Raw genomic sequence first — 22,653 nt, 5'->3', positions numbered from 1 at the left:
GGGAGCTGACAGTTTGTGGATTATGTGTAGAATGAAGAGCGCTCAGCGCCGGCACGAATGGCGTTTTCCAGATTTTGTGTGTGTGCCGCCATTCCTGCAGACAGAGTGCAGGCTGGAAAGCGCCCCCTGTGACTTCAGGTATTCTATAGATGGAAAAACATTAGTGTAATTTTTCAACTGTCGTGTGTGACACCTCACATACTTCCATCCACTTTAATATGCATCAATAAGGAGCAAAAACATTGTACCATGAATGGACCAATATAATCAATATGGACATGTACCCATGGCCAGCCAGGCCACTTCTAAGGGTACAGTGGGGCTGCAGCAGGCAAACTTTGTCACAATTGGCACTGTTCAATGTCATTATCAATGCCAGGCCACCAGACATAAATCCTGGCAGCATCTTCATCTTCAATATATCCGGATGAGCATTGTGTAATTCGGCTAGTAGCAACTCTTTCTGGTACATGGATGACTACTCTTGCTCTCAAGTATGAAGCCATCTTGGTAACTCAACTCATCTTTTTGTACAAAATATAGGGTGGGACTTTCTCACCACCAAGACCAGAAAATCCCATCCGAGGTCAACTAAGCTTTGCATGGTCCATGTCCGACCTTCTACAATTACCGTGGCAGGCAGGACAGGGAAATTCCACCCATGGTTTCATCTTTTCAGAAGCTGGCTCATTAGCCTAATCCATTACTATCCAATGCCTCATTTGGACAGCAGTAGATCCCGACTGTCCAGTACTTGATCTGTTTCACCAAGATCAGCAGTCAGTGATCAGAAACAATGGTAAAGTGCCTACCTAAAGTACAAATACTAGTGGAATTTCTTTACACCTAAACCTATTGATAAACCTTTCTCAATTGGGAATAGCTTTTTCGGCTTCCGAGAGGATTCTTGAGACGCACCATGTTGGCTTTTCAGATCCATTGTCCATCTCATGCTACACCAACGCCATATGGAGAGGCATCACAGGTTAACAAGAATTTCTTAGACAGTAATGTACTAACAAGTTTGAAGAATGCAGCAATTACTTTACTCTGTTAAAAGCTTCTCTCTGGGGCATCTGAGATGTGAGTTGGCCTTGATAGATTGGGGAAAGTTACTTAAAGGGATGACTTTGGACAGGCAATGGCAAACATTCAAGGAATGCATGGGGGAACTGCAACAACTGTTTATTCCTGTCTGGCACAAAAGCAAAATGGATAAGAGGGGCCAATCCGTGGCTTACAGAGCAAATTAGAGACAGTATCCGATCCGAGGAAGAAGCATACAGATTGACCAAGAAAAATAATAGGTCTGAGGATTGGGGGCAGTTTAGAATTCAGCAAAGGAGGACCAAGGGATTTATTGAGGGGAAAATACAGTACGAAAGTAAGTTTGCTGGGAACATAAAGACTGACACTAAGAGTTTCTATAGATACGTGAAGAGAAAGAGGTTGGTGAAGACAAATGTAGGTCCCCTACAGACAGAACGGAGGAATGTACAATATGGGACAAAGAAATGGCTGAGCAACTGAATACATACTTTGGTTCTGTCCTCACAAAAGAAGACAAATCAGATACCAGAAATGTTGGAGAATGCAAGATTTAGTGAGAGGGAAGCACTGAGGGAGATCAATATTAGTAGAGAAATGATGCTGGGAAAGTTGATGGGATTGAAGTTGGATAAATCCCCAAGGTCTGATAATCTATATCCCAGATTACTTAAGGAAGTGGCTCTAGAAATAGTGAATGCATTGGTGGTCATCTTCCAGGATTCTATAGACTCTGGACCACTCCCTGCAGATTGGATGGTAGCAAATGTCACTCCAATATTCAAAGGGAGGTAGAGAGAAAATGGAATTATAGACCAGTAAGCTTAATATCGGTAGTGGGGAAAATCCTCGAATCCATTATCAAGGACTTTATAGCGGAGCATTTAGAAAGCAGTGGCAGGATTAGACAGAGTCAGCATGGATTTATGAAGGGGAAATCATGCTTCACAAATCTGTTGGAATTCTTTGAAGATGTAACTGGTAGAGTTGACAAGAGGGAACCAGTAGATGTGGTATATTTGGACTTTGAGAAAGCATTTGATAAAGTCCACATAAGAGATCATAATGCAAGATTAAAGTGCATGGGATTGGGGGAAGTGTATTGAAATGGATAGAAAACTGGTTGGCAAAGTGTAGGAATTAATGGGTCCTTTTCAAATTGGCAGGCAGTAGCTAGTGGGGTGCCACAGGGATCGGTGCTGGGACCCCAGCTATTCGCAATATATATTAATGATTTGGATGAGGGAACAAAATGTAACATCTGAGTCTGCAGATGATACCAAGTTGGGTGGGAGAGTGAACTGTGACGAGGGTGCAGAGATCCTTCAGCACGATCTGGACAGGTTGGGTGAGTGGGCAAATCAGTGGAGGATGCAGTATAATTTGGATAAATGTGAGGTTATCCACTTTGGAAGCAAAAACAAGAAGGCACATTACTACCTAAATGGCTGTAAATTTGGAGACGGGAGTGTGCAGTGGGACCTGGGTGTCCTTGTGCACCAGTCACTGAAGGTAAGCATGCAGGTGCGGCAGGCAGTAAAGAAGGCAAATGATAAGCTGGTCTTCATTGCGAGAGGTTTTGAGTACAGGAGCAGGGATGTGTTGTTGCAATTATACTGGGCCTTGGTGAGGCCACACCTAGAATATTGTGTGCAGTTTTAGTCTCCTTTTCTGAGAGAGGATATTCTTGCTTTCAAGGGAGTGCAGCGGAGTTTTACCAAGCTGATTCCGGGGATAGTGGGACTGATGTATGAGGAGAGATTGACTAGGTTAGGATTGTTTTCGCTGGAGTTCAGACGAACAAGGGGGGAATCTCATAAAGACTTATAAAAATCGAACAGGACAGGGTAGATGGAGGGAGGATATTCCCAATGGTGGGGGAGTCCAGAACCAAGGGTCACAGTCTGAGAGTTCGGGGTAAACCATTTAGTATGGAGGTGAAGACACATTTCTTCACCCAACGGGTGGTGAGCCTGTGGAATTCATTACCACAGGAAGTAGTTGATGCCAAAACATTGAATGTATTCAAGAGGCAGCTGGATATAGCACTTGGGGCGAGTGGGATCAAAGGTTATGGGGAGAAAGCAGGATTAGGCTATTGAGTTGGATGATCAGCCCTGATCATAATGAATGGCGGAGCAAGCTCGAAGGGCCAAATGGCTGCCTCCTGCTCCTATTTTCTATGTTTCTATCTTCCAGCATATGCAAGGGGACCAATAATGTCAACAAATTCAGTGAAAAAGCACCCATAGTAATTCACAATTCCTAAAAATGACTTGAGCTTAAATGTGTTTTGGGGGCAGGTGCCTCATTTTATGACTCTGTCCTTGGCTTTCGTGGGGTGTAATCCCCGTGCAACTTGATGGTAACCCAGGTAGGCTACCTCAGTGGCTTGAAAAGTACTTTTCTCCTTATTGAGGCAAACTCCAGCCTCTTGAAATCTCTCCAGCACTTCCTCTAAGTTTGCTAGATGCTTGGCTTCTGTCGACCCAGTTGTAAGAACATCAAGTTGCTGATATGAGTGACTCGTATCCAGCTTTGTATAAGATTGACTTCTGGCCAGCTTCGCAGACAGGTCTTCAATATTCAGGATTGGATATTTACCCAAATTGGCAACCTGATCAACTATTAACTTGCAGTCCCCACAAATGCGGATGGTCTTGTCTGGATTCAACATGGGGACTATGGGTGCTGCCTATTCCGTAACTGAATTGACTGGATAATGCCCAGTTCTTCCAATCTCCTTAATTCAGTATCCATCTTTTCTTATAAGTCTTACTCTTTTTTAAAAAAAATCGAGGGGCGGCCTCTGGATTCACATAGATCTTCCCCCGCAGGTTTTTTCATCTTGCCTGACACTGAAGACGCTGTCATATTTCTTCTTCAGTTAGAACAGTCCTCCTTCTCACACTTGGAAAATCTTGGTCCAATTTAACTTGATTTCCTTGAGCCAATCATGACCCAGAATGCTTTGTCCTTCACCTGACACTATTATTACTGGGAGCTGGGCAGGCTGTTGCCCACAGCTTACAGTTGCTGTCGTCATGCCCATTATTTTTATGGCTTCTCGTGTAAATTGTTAACTTTGCTGTGGTACTCTTTGAATTCAATGGCTGGGATCCTTAAAGGGACAATCGCCACAAAATAACCTTTGAGCAAAGATTTTGTTTAAATTTTTGTTAAGCAAAGTTACTAAGGGCCAAAGGCAGGTATACAGAGTTAGGCCACAGATCAGCTGTGATCTCATTAAATGGCGGAACAGGCTCAAAGAACATAGAAAAGTACAGCACAGGAACAGGTCCTTCGGCCCTCTGAGCCTGTGCTGATCATGATACCCTGACTAAACTAATGAAAAATCTTCTGCCCTTACTCGGTCCGTATCCCTCTATTCCCTCCCTATTCATGTATCCATTCAGATGCCTCTTAAATGTTGCTAATGTGCCTGCTTCCACCACCACCTCTGGCAGTGCGTCCCAGGCATCCATCACTCTGCGTGAAAAACTTCTCCCGTACATCTCCCTCAAACTTTCCCCCCTCACCTTGAACTTGTGCTCATTTGTAATTGACACTTCCTACCTTGGAAAAAGCCTCTGACTATCCAACCTGTCTGTCTCTCATAATTTTGTAGACCTCTAATCAGGTCTCTCCTCAGCCTCTGTCTTTCCAGTGAAACAATCCTAGTTTATTCAACCTCTCCTCCTAGCCAACATCCTCAAGACCATGCAACATCCTGGTGAACTTTCTTTGCACTCTCAAAGCTTCCACGTCCTTCAGGTAGTGTGGTGACCAAAATTGCTCACAATACTCCAAATGTGGCCTAACCAACGTTTTATATAGCTGCAACATGATTTGCCAACTCTTGTACTCAGTGTCCCGGCTGATGAAGGCAAGCATGCCATATGCCGCCTTGATCACCTTGGTCACCTGTGTTGTCACTTTTGGGGAACTGTGGAGCTGCTTGTCCAGATCCCTCTGTATGTTAATGTTTCTAAGGGTTCTGTCATTTACAATTCGCACCTCAATTTGATCCTCCAACATGCATCACCTTGCATTTGTCCGGATTAAATTCCATCTGCCGCTTCTGTGCCCAAGTTTCCAATCTACCTATATCCTGTTTTATCTTCTGACAATCCCCAGCACTATCAGCAACTCCACCAATCTTCATGTCATCCACAAACTTACTAATCAGACCTCACACTTTTTCCTCCAGATCATTTATGTATACTACAAACAACAGCGATCCCAGCACTTATCCCTGTGGAACACCACTAGCTACAAATCTCTACTCTGAAAAGCACCCTTCCACTGCTACTCTGTCTTCTATAACTAAGCCAGTTCTGTATCCATCTAGTCAGCTCACCTTGAATCCCATGGATTTTGGTTTTTGTACCAGTCTGCCATATGGGACCTTGTCAAATGCCTTAAAGTCCATATAAACTACATCCACAGCCCTTCCCTCATCAATTATCTCTGTCATCTTTTCAGAAAACTCAATCAAGTTGGTGAGACATGACTTTCTTTCCATACAAACCATGCTGCATGTTACTGACATTTTCTTCCACTGTGCATATATCCTGTCCCTCAGTATCTTCTCCAAAAGCTTCCCTAACACTGTCAGGCTCACCGGACTATGAATTCCTGGATTATCCCTGCTTCCTTTCTTAAACAAAGGAACAACATTGGCTATTATCCAGTTCTCTGGAACTTCGCCTGTGGTCAAAGAGGATATGAAGATATCTGTTAAGGCCCCAATTATTTCTTCCTTTGCCTCCCGCAGTAACCTGGGATAGAACCCATTCGGCCCTGGGGACTTATCTACCTTAGTTCAATTTAGGATGCTCAACACTTCCTCCTATGATATACTGACATTCTCTAGAGCGTTCACACACCTATCTCTGACCTCAACATCCAGCACTCTTGTTCCTATGTATAACTTGGACTTTTTAACAGTACAATAATTCCTGTCATACAGTTGTTGTGTTCCTGAAATGTTCAAGGGAAGCAATTTTAAGCAAATTAGATTTTCCTATTTGACAGCCAATGGAAATGCTTATGTTAGGTTGCATAGGACCTTTCTATCAGGAAAGAAAATACTGTATTTTGCCCCACCTGCATAAATACCATACATTGTTAAATCCCGAGATTATAAAACAAAATGGCATCTATGATAGAATAAATTTAAGAAGTAGCAAAATTATGTTAACTCTGACTTGGCTCACCACCCACCCCCTCACTGTCTCCTGCCCCCTTGCTGCTTAAACCTTACCTCCACGACCCTCCCAATTCTCACTCCATAGGTTGCTCCCTGCATCTAACTGCTCATCACCTGAGTCTTCACTGTAAGTGATGGCTTGGGTGATGAGAGTGGAGAGCAGGAGGGTTGGTGGGCAGAAGGGTCAGCAGGTAGGAGAGTTGGGGACTGGCAGGGTCACTAATTGGTCATACGGGAGACTGGGGAGCGCTGGTGGGTTGGTCAGCAAGGGTTCGGAGCACAGGAGAAGCACTGGTCACATGACCCAAGTTACACCTGTTGCAAAAACGTAGCTACAAATCCAAAACACTAAACAGCCCTTTAAATACATGATGTTAAAGCAAAACAACTTCAGATAGGGTGACTTAAAGTGAGGACCTGAAGTACATGGCAAATGATAAAACAATAAATCAAACCATAATCAAGCCAAATTTAGTTCACACCCTCCCTCTCACCACCGACACACAGTCCTCAGACGGAAACACTAAATCTCTTGAATCTTGCAGTAAAACAAACTGTACAACAGCATTCAACAGAGGCCAACATGAACTCTCCCCCAGTTTGTCTTCCTCTCTCTCTCTTCCCCAGTTTGTTTCTCTGTCCCTATGTGTTTGTTTGTTTCTGCCTCTCTCTCCCCCAGTTTGTCTATCTCTCTCCCAGTTTGTTCCTTTGTCTCTCCCTCCCTCCCAGTTAGTGTTTCTGTCTCTCTACCCCGGTTTGTGTGGGTCTGTCTTTCTCAGTTTGTTTGTGTGTGCGTGCGTGCGTGCGTCCCCAGTTTGTTTCTCTCTCTCCCAGTGTCTTTCTGTGTGTCTCTCTCCCAGTGGGTATGTGAGTGCGTGGGGGTGTCTATCTCTCTCTGTTTATGTTTCTTTCTCTCTCTCTCTCTCTCTTTTTCCCCTAATTTCTTTTCTCTCTCTGGCTTTCTCCCAGTTTGTCTGTCTTTCACTCTCTCTCCTCCCAGTTGTATTTTCTCTCATCCAGCACCCTCTCCAGAACCTTGTACTAAAGCTCTGGACAACCTTTTCGCACTAACTTTCTTACACTGAGGGAACTGGGTGAGTGTCCAGCAAGCTAAGATAGGCAAGTGTCTCAAAATCAAAGACTGAATTTGTTTAGAAGAAAATTGACCTTGAATTTGTATACTTTGATTAAAAGAATACAGCTGGTGCTCAGGACTTCAAATAGTGGGAATGGAGTGACATTCTATACTGGAGATAGTGAAGTGTAGTAAGAAGTTTAACAACACCAGGTTAAAGTCCAACAGGTTTATTTGGTAGCAAAAGCCACACAAGCTTTCGAGGCTCTGAGCCCCTTCTTCAGGTGAGTGCTCACTCACCTGAAGAAGGGGCTCAGAGCCTCGAAAGCTTGTGTGGCTTTTGCTACCAAATAAACCTGTTGGACTTTAACCTGGTGTTGTTAAACTTCTTACTGTGTTTACCCCAGTCCAACGCCGGCATCTCCACATCATGACTACGATAGTGAAGTGCACAGAGCTAGGTCACAGACTTTAGTTTTTATATACTTTCTCTTCCTTTTCAAAAAGAGAAAGTTTCTTTTTGAAATAAAGTCTGGAGGACAAATTCAGCTGCTGACGTGTATATAGTGACATTGTAAATCAGTAGCATATTGTTACTGGACTAGTAATCCTGAGGCCCACACTCATGAGTTCAAATCCAACAACAGTTATACATCACATCTGGAATCAAATGGAACACTCATTAATAACCATCCTGAAACGAACAGATTGTTGTAAAAACAAAAACCATGTGGTTCCCTAATGCTCACCAGGGAAGGAAATCTGCCATCCTATGTGTGACCCCAGACCGGCATCAATGTGGTTAACTCTTAACTGCCCTCTGAAATGCTGCTCAATTCAAGGGCAATTGAGGATTGGTAATGAGTGTTGGCCTTGCCAGTGATGCCCACATCATGAAAATGAACACATCTAATTTTTTTTTTAAAAATTCATTCATGGGATGCGGGCATCACTGGCGAACCCAGCATTCATTGTTCATCCTGATTTACCCTTGAACTGAGGGCCATTGTTAGGCCATTTTAGAGGAAGTTTAGAGTCCACCGCAATGCTGAGAGTCTGGAATCACATGTAGGCCAGACCAAGTAAGGATGGCAGGTCTCTTCCCAAAAGGATATTAGTGAACCAGATGGGGTTTTGCAACAACCAATGATAGTTGTCATGGTGACCATTACGGAGACTGAGCTGCTATAGTGGGGTATCAATCCATGTCTCCAGAACATTGGCCTCTGGATTACAAGTCCATTACCACTACACACCACTGTCTCCCCAAATTCTAAGCGCACTTCAGATTGCTGCCTTTTGGGTGTCCAATTTCGTTGCAGTTGCTGTATGTTTGGCTAGTGGAGGGGGGTGGGGAAGAATGAATGGATCTGCCCTTAACCAACCATAGGATTTGATCCACTTTAGCAACTTGAACCCTTCTGGCCCTGCTTCTGAAATTTTAATCAGGGCTTTGTCCCCTATATTCTCTGGCTCCTCCACACCCTGCAGAATAATCTGCCTCCTGTTACTACCTGGGTAGTGACTGGGGGAGAGAGAGGGAGCAACTGACTTTAGATCAGGAGGGTCAAAGGGCACTTTTCCACCAATCACCCTCAGCTTCAACCAGCAGAACTACCTGGAGTTGCCCAGTGTGGAGCTGACATCCCTGCCCTCATCGCCCAGGGGCAGGCAGGACGGTGAGAACGTTTCTGAAGTGCCAGCACACACCTGTGCCACTGGCTGCCATCTCCCCGTCCCTGTGTTCCTTAGCTGGGATAATCATTGCCTGTGACCTTTGCTCCTCTACAAATGATTGAATATCTTTGTGAAGGGGGCTTCCACACTGTTACTGCCAAAGCAATAATCACGAGAATTAATTAAATTCACTAAATTAATTCAATAATTAATGTCCTGAATGCACTTGAAGGGCTTTGACATGATACAATGTGATTATAAATACAAGCATTAGAAGTCAAACTCGCATTGCCAGGGTCTCTATGTTTAAGGCAATAACCTATTGGGAATTAATTAACACACTGTGCAGACTGTTGGATCACTGCATCCTTAGGAAACACACATGTAATGTGCTGTGTTTCTGGGGAGAGGCTGGGATGGTCAAATCTGTTGCACCCCCTCCAGTTAGGCCCTGGAAAATGTCTCATCCCTGAATCATGGTCTGACTAGAGAGGAAGAGCAGCTTCCCCTCTCTGTGGTGAGCTCAGCCCACGGATCCCTCCTCAAATCACTGCTGTTTAACTCTTTAAACTGGCCACTCTGCTAAATTATACCTTAAATGAAAGTGGGGGAATCCTCTCCTCTTGCTGCTTGCCATCTTCATACACACTCCTCCCCACCCTCCCCTCCTTGGGGGATATTTGGAGGGACTATCAAACTGATTATCAACCTGTTTGGACCACATTGGGAGCTCTCCTTCTGAGGTGGGACTTGAACCTGGAGCTTCTGCATCAGATACGGGGGACAGTGGCTATTGAGCCACATCCCCTTTGCTCCTGATCCTGGATTTGTATTGTAGAGTTGAGGGATGGCGAAGGTGTTAATCCCACAGTTTAGCGTTTGGGATACAAAATCCCCAAATGAACTCCATTTTCCAATATGTGATTATAAACAAGTCTATCCTGGGCCTTCCTTCCTGCCTTACAATGTGTTTTATGTGGAGGATATTTGACCCCTTGGGGCAGGAGGAGAGCCAGTTTTGCTGCTTTAGACCCCCTATAGAAACATAGGGCGGAATCCTCCAGTTCTGCAAGTGTGGTGGTTGGAGGAAACCTAATTGGATTTGAAGCCAAAGATCAGTTTCCAGACATTGGGATGAACTATTGGAATTTCATTCTCAGGACCTTAAAGGCAGGTTGAGCTTCCTGAAAAGAACAATGTCAGGGTGTTGTGTACTGCCTCTCGGGTGTTGTCAAGACACGTTAGGCTTCAAATTGAATAAGAAAACTATACACGGGTTAGTCACCCTGCCCTGGAGTAGCCTCCCCAACTGTATTAGGCCTTACATCCTTCCGACATGGCTTCCAGATGTATTCTGCCCGAGAGAGGACCCCACTCTCTGGGGTGATCACTCACTCTCGGTTCTTATTGGTCCCTCAAACCAGGAGACCATCCTCTGCTGTACTGTCTTAAAGAGACAGACACCATAATCACTACACAGGGAACCCTTTAGCAATACATGAGCATCTCTTGCAGGCTCATTAAAAGGTCATCTCACTGGAAGTACATTCCCTCACCAAATTAAATAGCTGACCATCGAGAAATGAGAGAATTCGCATTTATGACTGTATATAAGTGATGTACGCCAGGGGAGATAGATCTTCCATGATTAATGGTGAGTTGTCACTGCTTTGTCCTGTTTGGTGAGTGTCTGTAAATGCCAGTCTAGGATTGAAAGCGGGCAGCGGCAGTGCAAATTGTGTGGAGGATGACCAAGGAAGGGCTTGTGAGTAAGGTAGAGTAGTGTCTGGGCAAAGGTGGAAGGGGTAGCATAGGCTACCCACTGGGTGCCCTTTAAATGGGGCATTCAGACCTTCAGCCTCCAGGAGGTAACGGCAGGGACAGCGACTTCCTGCCTGACCCCGCTGCGAGAATCAGCAAGCTCCAGGTTGATGCACATTTAATGAGCTGCACAGCACAAGGTCTCGAGTGGTCAGCCCTCCTTCCAGTGGGAATCACTGTCACTTCCTCATCCGCCACTGAACTGAGTGGAAGATTCCACCCATTGAATCATTGCAGCACCGAAGGAGGCCATTCTTCCCACAGTGTCTGTGCAAGAAAACTTTGGGCTTTTCTCCCCCGGGCTGTCCCAAACCTTTTAATTATTCTATTAGACACAAAATGTCCCAGGAAACTAAGCAACCAGATGTGTGCATGTGTGAGGTAGTTGAGAAATTCAAGTGAATTAGCAGGCCTGGATGTTCATCACTCAGTTTACCTCCAGTATATCATGTCTGTCTTTATTTTTCATAGCAAAACAGAAATTTTACTGAAATGGACCTGAAAGTGTTATGGGTTTATATCAATTCTCAAGTCCTGGAGACAGTCCTCGATGTGCTCCCGAAAAGACACCCGTCCAGAACTTATGTGGAGGATATTTCCACACTCTTCGGTTATTTGAGGATGAAGTTGGAAGAAATGGTAAGTTTTGCTCAGAACATTAAATGGTGTCCTGTGGTTTATGAACAGAAACAACAAATGGTCCTTATGTGAGAGACACAACATCTTGTACCCTCTCTAAACCTGAACCTGTCCAAAACTCTGCTGCTGGTGTCCTAACTTGCACCAAGTCCAGCTGACCTCCATGTTAACTGACCCACATCGGTTGCTCCGGGTCTGGCAACGCCTCAGACTTCACATTTTTATTCCTGGTTTTCCAATCTTTCCACAGCCATTCTGTCATCTCCTCCAAAATATCTGCGATCATCAGTTCTGGCTGCTCGCGTCTCTCTGATTTTAATCACTCCACCATTGTTAGACTGATTATCCACCCATTTGAACCAAACCATGAGCACTCCTGCGGCCAGCAAGTCCAAGTGGGATTTGAACTTGGAGCTTTTGTCTCAGAGGGAGTGGGGGGTGGGGGAGAGACAATGCTCCTGTGGCCCGAGCACCTTGATCAACCTCTGTTGGAATCATAGAATCCTTACAGTGCAGAAGGAGGCCATTTGGCCCATGGAGCCTGCACCAGCAACAATCCCACTCAGGCCCCATCCCCATATTTACCCTGTTAATTCCCCTGACACAAAGGGTCATATTAGCCTGGCCAATCCACCTAACCTACACATCTTTGGACTGTGGGAGGAAACTGGAACACACAGAGGAAACCCACGCAGACACGGGGAGAATAAGCAAACTCCACACAGTCAGTCACCCAATCAAACCCTGGTCCCTGGCACTGAGGCAGCGGTACTAACCACTGTACTATTGTGCCGCCCCTGTTCACAGCAGCAGGATTAGAAAATCACAGCCAAGGGCGAGGTTTAAGAATGCCGGCTGGGGTGGATGGAAACGTGTTTTTGAAAAGGAAAAGAAATCATAGAAACCCTGCAGTGCAGAAAGAGGCCATTCGGCCCATCGAGTCTGCACCGACCACAATCCCACCTAGGCCCTACCCCCATATCCCTACATATTTACCCGCTAATCCCTCTAACCTACGCATCCCGGGACACTAAGGGGCAATTTAGCATGGCCAATTAACCTAACCCGCACATCTTTGGACTGTGGGAGGAAACCGGAGCACTCGGAGGAAACCCACGCAGACACAGGAAGAATGTGCAAACTCCACACAGACAGTGATCCAAGCTGGGAATCGAACCCAGGTCCCTGGAGCTGTGAAGCAGCAGTGCTAACCACTGTGCTACCGTGAATGTGAATGTTAACAGGTTAGCTGGGTATGGTAATCTTGATAATGACTGGACATAGTCTTCTCCACTGATTGCCAATGGGGATGGTGGTGAAGAGATGAGATACCATTTAAAAATGAGAGGTTCACAGTTTAAGACAAAGATCAGGAGAATTTTTCTCTCCCGAGCCTGGTTAGCCTGTGGAATTCCCTTCCCCAGAGAGCAGTGCAGACTGGGTCAGTGAATTTATTCAAGGCCAAGTTAGACAAGATTTTTGATAGACGAGGGAGTAAAATAGAGGGCAGACAGTAAGATGGATTTGAAGGCAAACCTTTTCTGTTCTTCCTCCAGGTGACAAATCCTGACTAATGGATGACTTTCAGTTGGAAAATGTATTGTTTTAATAATGTGAGCAACCAAACTAAATGAGTAGTGCTGGAAGATTTTCCACAAAACCTCCCTTTGGCATTACCATCGCTGAGTCCCCCACTGTGGGTTGCCATTAACCAGAAACTGAATTGGACTAGCCAAATAAATACTGTGGCTACAAGAGCAGGTCAGAGGCTGGAAATCCTGTGGTGCATAACTCACCACCTGACTCCTCAAAGCCTGTCCACCATCTACAAGGCACAAGTCAGGAGTGTGATGGAATACTCTCCACTAGCCTGGATGGGTGCAGCTCCAACTCGAAGTTGGTCACCATCCAGGACAAAGTAGCCTGTTTGGCATCACGTCCACCACCTTCAACATTCACTCCCTCCACCACCGATGCACAGTATCATCTATGCACTGTAGCAACTCAACAAAGTTCCTTTGACAGCACCTTCAAACCAGTGACCTCTACCACTTGGAAGGACAAGGGTAGCAGATGCATGGGAGCCATACTAACTGCAAGTTCCAAGCCACACACCATTCTGACTTGGAACTATAATGCCTGTCACTGGTATGTGACCAACGAACACCCATCCTAACAATTTTTTTAATTCATTCAAGGGATGTGGGCATCACTGGCTAGGCGAGCATTCATTGCCTATCCCTTAATTGTCCTTGAGAAGGTGATGGTGAGCTGCTTTCTTGAACTGCTGCAGTCCATGTGGCGTAGGTATTCCCTGTTGGGTCAGTTCTGCTAATGGGGCAGAGTTGACAGAACTGAGTTTGCACTTTGTCATTTCCAGTACCGAGGTTGACGCTGGGTGGTCTGTGCGGTTTCATTTCATGTTGTAAGCTTTGTAGCATTTGGATACAACAGAGGTTTCCTGGGACCATTTCAGTTAAGAGTCAGCCACATTGCTGTGGGTCTGGAGTCACGTGTAGGTCAGACCAGGTAAGGACGGCAGATTTCCTTCTCCAAAGGACATAGTGAACCAGGTGGGTTTTACAACAATTGACAGTGATTTAATTGTTATTAAAATTCCGGATTTCTTTATTGGATTCAAATGGTGGGATTTGAACCCAGGTCCCCAGAGCTTTATCCTAGGTCTCTGGATTACTAGTCAAGTGACAATATCACTGGTCCACTGCTTCTCCACTTTGGGTGCACCTGCACCACATTGACTGCAGTGTTTCAAGAGGCAACTTGCATCAGCACCTTGAGGGTAATTAGGAATAAGCAATAAATTCTGGCCTAGCTAGTGACGCTGATATCTGGGAAAGAATATATTTTTAAAAAATACAAGCAGACTGCTTTGGCCTGCATGGTCTCGAGCCTGATGAGTGCAAGGAGCAAGTGGAGAGTATTCCACCGGTATCCCAGCTTTTCAGTGGGACAGGGGCTGGAATGAGGAGGTGAACATTCACTGAAGAATATCCAGCCTCTGACCTGCACTAGTAGCCACAGCATTTACAAGTCCAGTTCTGGTCAGTGGTGATTCCCAGGGTGTAGATTGTGTGTAACACATTGATGGTAATAGAGCTGAGGCCTCGAGATTAGTTTTATTCAGTACATTGGCCACAGGCCACGTGTGGGAATCTAGATATGATTAACTGCATTTCTGATAAGTAAATTGAGCATGTGAACGTAATGCTAAAATACACACTTTGTTGTTAAAGCAGTAAGAGTGGGTGAGCGTTTTAAGGACATTGAGTGTTTTACATCCTTGCTTATTGAATGTTGATGTGTGTTAAGTAAATATACACGTATGGGTGGGATTGTGGTCGGTGCAGACCCGATGGGCCGAATGGCCTCCTTCTGCACTGTAGGGTTTCTATGATTTCTACTGCTGCTCCACAGCTCCAGGGACCTGGGTTCGATTTCCGGCTCAGGTCACTGTCTGTGTGGAGTTTGCACATTCTCCCCGTGTCTGCGTGGGTTTTCTCCGGGTGCTCCGGTTTCCTCCTACAGTCCAAAGATGTGTGGGTTAGGTTGATTGGCTATGCTAAAATTGCCCTTAGTTTCCTGAGGTGCGTAGGTTAGAGGGATTAGTGGATAAATATGTAGGGATATGGGGGTAGGGCCTGGGTGGGATTGTGGTCGGTGCAGACTCGATGGGCCGAATGGCCTCTTTCTGTACTGTAGGGTTTCTATGATTCTATGATTTCTATGACATGTGAAGTATGTATATCTGTGTTGTGTACAAGATTCTTTCCATTGGACCAAAATAGTTTGGCTATAAACATACCCTGAGTGTTGTTAGCAATTTCTGTTGGACAGCACTGGTCCTGACCACATCAGGACCTAATTTTAGGGGATCTCTGTTGGTGCCTGTGCAAAGTCCAACTGCAACATTGGATGAGGCTAAATGGTTGGAAATCTCACCACCCAGTTAATTAGCTAAAACTAACTGGAACATCTACTGAGAAAGAAATTTGAAACCTGTGCCTTGACTGTGTCCACATTAATTCTCTTTTTGATGAATCTTTCCTAATTGTCGATTGAATGTTTAGGTTAATGATATTGAAGATGATCGAGTGGAGGAAATCCTATATCGTGTCAGTGACATGGATGAACAAAGCAAGAGGAAGTTCATTAGGCCGAAGGCTTTATTTGATAACTGCTACCGGGTCATGAAACAGCTCTTCCAGTGTAAGTGTAGTGGCAGAATTGTCCAATTAAGGGTCATTTGTTTACTAAACAGGTTCTTCAAAGGACCAAAAAGAAGGGTCATGTGTGCAGAATTGAATGAAAGCAAAGTTGTGTTAAGGTTGTTTAGAATTTGGATTGGACTAGATTTGGAGTTCTATATACAGCTCCGGTTTCCATATAGCAAATAGCACTAGAGTAGGAATGAATAGATTCATAAGGATGATTTGATTCGATTTATTGTCACATGTTTTAGCATACAGTGAAAAGTATTGTTTCTTACACGTTATACAGACAAAGCATACCGTTCATAGAGAAGGAAACAAGACTGCAGAATGTAGTGTTACAGTCATAGCTAGGGTGTAGAGAAAAATCAACTTAATGCAAGGTAGGTCCATTCAAAACTCTGACAGCAGCAGGGAAGAAGCTATTCTTGAGTCGTTTGGCACATGTCCTCAGATTTTTGTATCTTTTTCCTGATGGGAATGAGTTTGGGATGACACCAGAACTGAGAGATAAGACCGACCAGGAAAGACTAAACAGGCTGGTGCTCCTTTCCCCAGAAAGAAGGAAGCTGAGGGTGACCTGATTGAGGTCTTTAAAATTATGAAGAGGTTTGATAGGAGAAACATCAAAGAACTTGCTCTCTCTCGTGAGTTAGGGTGGAACTAAGGGGTGGTAGTTATGAGATACTGCTGAAAAATAAGACACGGGGCAGGATTTTCCACTCCGATTGCTGGCTAAAGTGAGAAAACCGATGCGCAGCTCTTCAGCTGCACAGCCGACTTTTCTCTCCAGATAATCTGGTGCTCTGTGCACAGGGAATCTGGAGGTGAGGCCCATGTTGTCGCTCGGGCAGGGCAGGGCCTGATAGGGCCAGCAATCCTGGCTCCACTGAGATCAGAATGCTATTTTTAAAGTGTGTCCCAATCTTCACTTCAAAAAATGAAACCCCCCCCCTCCCCCAAGATAAGGGATCCCCCCACCAACTGATACGGAGACCTACCCCATGGATACAGGGATACAACTCCACTTTCCCGCTTTATCCCCATAACCATTGATTCCTTGCTGATTAAAAATCTGTCCATTCTCAGCCTTGAACATAATGATCCAGTCTCTACAGCCCTCAGCAGCAAACAGTTCCACAGATTCACTGCTCTCTGAGAGAAGAAATTCCTCCTCATCTCTTTCTTGAATGAATGAATGACCCCTTACTCTGAGATTCTTCCCTTTGGTCCTAGACTCTCTCACAAGGGGAAATAACCTCTCAACATCGACCTTGTCAAACCCCCTGAGAATCCTACATTTACAATAAGGTCATCTCTTATTCTTCTAAACTCTAATGAGCACAGGCCCAACCTACTCAGCCTCTCCTCATAAAAAAATCCCTCCGTACCCCAGATCAATCTAGTGAACCTTCGCTGGACTGTCTCCAATGCCAGTCTATCTTTCCTTAGATAAGGAGACCAAAATTGTTCACGGCATTCCAGCTGTGGTCTAACAGGTGCCTTGTATTGTTTTAGCAAGACTTCACTATTTTTATACTCCATTCCCTTTGAAATAAAGGCCAACATTCCATTCGATATCCCTATTTCCTGCTAAACTTGCAGAAATCACAAAAAGCTAGCATGCATGAGGACGCCCAAATCCCTCTGTGCTGCAGCTTTCTGCAGTCTTTCTCCATTTAAATAATGTTAGCTTCTTTATTCTTCCTACCAATGTGCATATCTTCATATTTTCCTACATTATACAGTTTTGCCCACTCACCTAACCTGTCCATATCCCTCTGTAGATTCTATGTGTCATCCTCACCACATGCCTTCCCATCTAGTTTTATGTCATTCACAAACTTGGCAATAGTGCATTCACTTCCCTCATCCAAATCATTAATATATATTGTAAATAATTGTGGCTCCGAGACTGATCCCTATTTATAGGTTGCCACCCTGAAAATGCACCTTGTTCCAACTTTGTCTTCTACCAGTTAGCCAATCCTCTGTCCTGCTAATATACTACCCCCAGCACCATGAGCTCGTACCTTAAGTAGCTTTTTGTATGGAACTTTATGAAACGCTTTTTGGAAATCAAAATATGTTACATCTACTGGTTCCCCTTTATCTATCCTGTTCATTACCACCTCAAAGAATTCTAATACATTTGTCAGGCATGATTTCCCCTTCATGAAGCCATGCCGACTCTGCTTGATGATATTATGTATTTCTAAATGCTGTACGATTACATCCTTTATGATGGACCTAACACTTTCCCAGTGAAGGTGTTAGAAGTTAAACGAACTGGCCTATAGTTACCAGCTTTTTGTCTCGCTTATTCCTTTTTTGAGTAAAGGTTTTACATTGGCAGTTTCCCAACCCTCTGGGACTTTTCCAAAAATGAAGGATTCTTGGAAAGATTGCTACCAATGCATCCACTGTCCAAATTCCCAAATAGTCTGGAGATGCTATTTATGTAACTGATGTCCACAAGTCATGATCAGCGGTGTCACCCATAGGAACCAGCAGTGAGAATGTTAGCTGGTTTCTTCCCCTTCCTACTGTGGCCCCAACACCCAAATCAGGGACAGTTGCCATGATTTTGCGCCTGTGTTCACCACGAGTGCAAATGGTGACATGAGCCTTACCACATTCAAAACAGGAATTTTGCCAGCGAAATCTCCCCTCGCTGATGTGACTGATTTTTAAAAAATGTGAACCAGGCGAAGGGAACCCACCAGAGATGGACAGGAAAGCATAGCCCCTAGGGGGAGAGGGACATGGCCGGGTAGTACACTGGGATTGCCCCCGGCCAGGGGGCAGTGCCAGGGAGCCCTCTGGGAAGCTCCACTTAGAATCATAGAACAGAATCACTGCAGTGCAGAAGAGGCCATTCAGTCTATTGAGTCTGCACCACCTCTCTGACAGAGTTCTTATCCAGGCCCACCACACCACCTCCCATCCCTGTAACCCTACACATTTACTCTGCTAATCTCCCAAACCTACACATTTTAGGACACTAAGGGGTAATTTGGCATGGCCAATCCACCTTACCGGCACATCTTTGGACTATGGGAGGAAACCAGAGCACCCGAAGGAAACCCACACGGACACAAACTCCACACAGTGGAGGCTGAAATTGAACCCTGGTCCCTGGTGCTGTGAGGTAGTAGCGTTAACCACCGTGCTGCTGGGGGAGAGGTCCCTCATGTTCGTTGGGGGCATTCCTAAGTTTTATATCAGATTGGGACATCTTTTTTTAAAAAAAAAAAGCATCCCAGCTTTTTCTGGCCCTGCCTCAAGATGAGGGCCGCGTCTCCAGATATTTTCTGCTCACAGTACTGGATTAGCTGGAGAGAAAAGCCAGATGTCCAGCCTGCGAGCTGCATGTCGATTGTCTCGCTTCAGCCAGCAGGGAATGGAAAATCCTATCTATTGGGACCAGTGTCTTTCCTACTGAGGTGATGGTGACTGGGGATCAGAACTCTGAGGTTTAGCGCATCATTAAAAAGGAAAATTGCATTTATATAGCACCTTTCATTGCCTCAGTATGTTCCAATGTGCTTTGAAGTACTTTTCAAGTGAAGTCTCTGATTTAATGTCGGAATTATGGCAGCCTAGTTGTGCTGACCCTAATACAGCACGTTCCCACAAACAGCACAATGAGAATGAACAGACAATCCATTCTACTGATTGAGAGATAAATATTGAGCAGGATGCCGGGGAGAACTCTCCTGCTCTTCTCCCAAAAGATTCCGTGGAATCTTTTACATCCCCTGAGTAGACAGGCAGCCTCATCTGAAAGATGGCACCCCCTGACATAGAAAATTGAAGCAGGGATAGGCCATTCGGCCCTTCGAGCCTGCTCTGCCATTCATTTTGATCATGGCTGATCATATTCAATATCCTGATCCCTGAGAATTTGTAGTTGTAATAAATGAGGAAATGTGACAGCGTTTGATGCAATGGGATATATTGTCTGTATCTGCTGCATGTTTAACTAGGATATTAATATATTTAAATGTATTAGAAATACTGTAAACAATTACTCAAGATATTCTAGGAAAAACTCATCAAATCAGCATTTGGGTTACTGGTAGTTCACTTCCTCTGTGGCCCACTGGTCATCACATCACATTTGTTTCTATTCTTGCATGGGAAGTGTGTGTTGCTGGCTGGGCCAGTATTTATCCCCCACTCCTTAGGGCATTTAAGAGTCAACCACATTGCTGTGGATCTGGAGTCGCATGTAGGCCAGACTGGGTAAGAACGGCAGATTTCCTTTCCCAAACCAGATGGGTTTTTACAACAATCAACAATGGTTTCATGGTCATCAGTAAACTTTTAATTTAAGATTTTTATTGAATTCCAATTCCACCATCTGCTGTAGTGGGATTCGAACCCGGGTCCCCAGAGCATTACCCTGGGTCTCTGATTATTGGTCCATCGACAATACCACTGCCTCTTGGTGTGTTTTTTTTAAACAGAGGAAATTAAAGCAATTGTGATTCACTGCAGGTACTCTACTGCAATCGGTTTGCATGTACCAGGTTTACTGAACTTAGTTTTTAAGTGCTCAACAATTTGGTAAACAATGCAACCATTGTTTCCTCCAGGCTTCAACGCACCAATCCTCTGCCCTTCGACCCTCTCACCTGCTAAAAGTTGTTGAATCGGTAATCATTTTCATTTCTGAAACAGAGACCTGAAAGTTAACCCAGTTTCCCACTGCCTGTCCACCTATTCCCAGCATGTTCATATTGCTTTGTGTAATGTTACTGCACTTTCAAACCAAGAGTAAATTTCCAGCACTCCCTCAGTACGACGGTCGGCCTAGGTTATTCAAAGCCTCTGGTGTGGTACTGAGACAAACCACCCTCTGTCTCAGGGATGAGTGCAACTAACTGAACCATGGCCCACACTGAGTAAACAGAGGGAAGAGGCAGCCTTCTGCCTATACTGTGAAGCCAAGGGTTTAGTAGATGTTGTTCATTTGAGAGCACTGGGACCTTGATATTGTCTATAGTTTGAGCAGTGTTATTGCTGGCTGGTGATCAGGTTGTCTTTGTTACAGGTAACTGGAGTTCTTGACTACCAGCATGAGCAGGGTGAATGACTTTGATCATCGCTGCCTTCTGCTGCTGGGAAAACAAGGCTTGCTTCTCCATGTGCATGTGCCTCCCTCATTGCAATCGGAAACATCTGGAACAGCATCGCCCACTCTCACCTGGCTCCTTGTGCGTAGAGATGCAGGATGGACTTGCCATTGGCTGGAGCATCAGAATGGACTTTTGTTGAAGCAAGTCTATAGACAACAGCCACTGGCTTGCTATTTATTCACTTTTCTCTCTGATCATCATTTTGGGTGTTGTGATTGGCTTCGGTGAGGCCTATTTGCTCTTGTTACCACCCCTCGGCCTTTTGTTGCTTGCTTTTTGCCTGAGTTTTCGACCCTGGGCAAGGCCCATGTGATTTTTCATCCATCACCCAGAAACTGACGGAAAACCTCACGCCTGCACTCCCTACACCCATCGATGCTTATCCACCGCAACCAAAAACAAATGCATCAGAAAAAACCGAATCTAGCTGCTGGAGTCTTTGCAGAGCACACTGTAAAGGAGAGACACATGAGGTCTCCAAGGAGGGAATAATATTGAAAACTTGAATCAGCCAAATGCATGACAACCTGTGCTGCTTAGTAAAAAGACCTGTCTGCCCAGGCAGGTATCGGGAGAGAAATCAGGAAGTGGTCAACCTCTTTGAAGCAACTCCCCTCAATGAATTGGTACAAAAGCACCTGAGGCAGTACATTGAAGTTCTTTTTATTTATTCATCCCCAGCACTGAACCAAAAAGTTAAAATTCTCAACTTGGGGTTTCCATGGAAACTATTTGATTCTTCAGTGTCAGAGTATCAAATGTTTATCACTCCTGCCTCATTTTTACTTCCACTGTAATGGATTGGTCTTTGTTATCAGAGACCAGGAGATATTGTGTACATGTTAAACTGTCCTGAAAATGTTTGTTTGTTCATTTCTTCTGGCTTGTTGAGGGTGATCAGGCGATATTTGAATAATAAATGTCGGGATACTTTTAGTCTGTTCCATTCTATGCTGATCAGTGATGCTGTGGCTTTGCTCCTGTGCACCATAGACCAATGTACAGTGTACATCAAGGGGAAATAGTTATGGCTAGATACCATCTTATCCAGACTCTTGTCCATAGAGTCCTTGGATAGATACCTTCTGATGGAGTACTGCGCCAACACACGTGGAACTGCTGGATTGACATTTGCTCACTGCATCCACCACTGAAACTTGTCGGTGGGGTTACAGGATGGGGACTTGCCTGCATTATCACTGGATGCTCACTGGCCCTTGGGGTCACTTGATGGGGATTTATTCATAAGGTAATTGGATGGGCATTCGCCTAAAGCATCAATGGATGGTCACTTGCCCACTGGGTCATTTAGTTGATAGCTGACCTACGGTGTAGTCCTTGAAGAGGATAACATCTACTCCCTGCCCTGTGGCTTTTGACCTCTGACCTGGGCCCACATCCAGCTGCAATCTTCAGGGTAATTCAACCAGTTGCTATGGCACCCACTGTGACCCCTTCTCACGACATTATCATTAATGGTCAAGTGCTGCTTCCTCAATGTCCAGGCAATTTTACTGATTGTGCCTTTTTAAATAATATCTGTATTTTGATCTTCGTTGATATAATTGGACAGGAAGATTCCAGAATGGAACCCTGGCTCAAGACCATAACTTTCCCTTTTCTTTAAAACGGAGAGGAACAGTCACAGGACTGCTAATTAGATTTAACAACAAGAAACAACAAACTCCCCTCCCAAAAAACACACTTTAAACTTCATTCACAATAATGCTATCCATTAGCAGTTTGCATTCCAAAATAGAGTCCAGGTTTTTCTAATGATTCTTTTAAACAAAGTTTCCACTCCACTTT

General features: G+C 44.7%; 1 protein-coding gene across 2 annotated transcripts in view; it reads left to right on the top strand.

Moving 5' to 3' along the window:
* il34 (interleukin 34) overlaps positions 1-21,779 on the top strand; it is a 73,448-nt gene extending 51,669 nt beyond the window's left edge. For both annotated transcript variants that reach the window (XM_078210290.1, XM_078210292.1), the window contains exons 5-7: positions 11,304-11,471; positions 15,560-15,698; positions 20,760-21,779. In XM_078210290.1, coding sequence (XP_078066416.1) covers positions 11,304-11,471; positions 15,560-15,698; positions 20,760-20,776 — 324 coding nt within the window. In that variant the 3' untranslated portion in view covers positions 20,777-21,779. The remainder of the gene's footprint in view (positions 1-11,303; positions 11,472-15,559; positions 15,699-20,759) is intronic.
* The last annotated feature ends 874 nt before the right edge of the window (positions 21,780-22,653 follow it).

The sequence above is a fragment of the Mustelus asterias genome, chromosome 4, assembly GCF_964213995.1.
Source record: "Mustelus asterias chromosome 4, sMusAst1.hap1.1, whole genome shotgun sequence".
In the NCBI taxonomy this organism is placed as follows: Eukaryota; Metazoa; Chordata; class Chondrichthyes; order Carcharhiniformes; family Triakidae; genus Mustelus; species Mustelus asterias.
The sequence above is the reverse complement of the archived record's forward strand: the minus strand, read 5'-3'. Positions and strand labels throughout refer to the sequence as shown.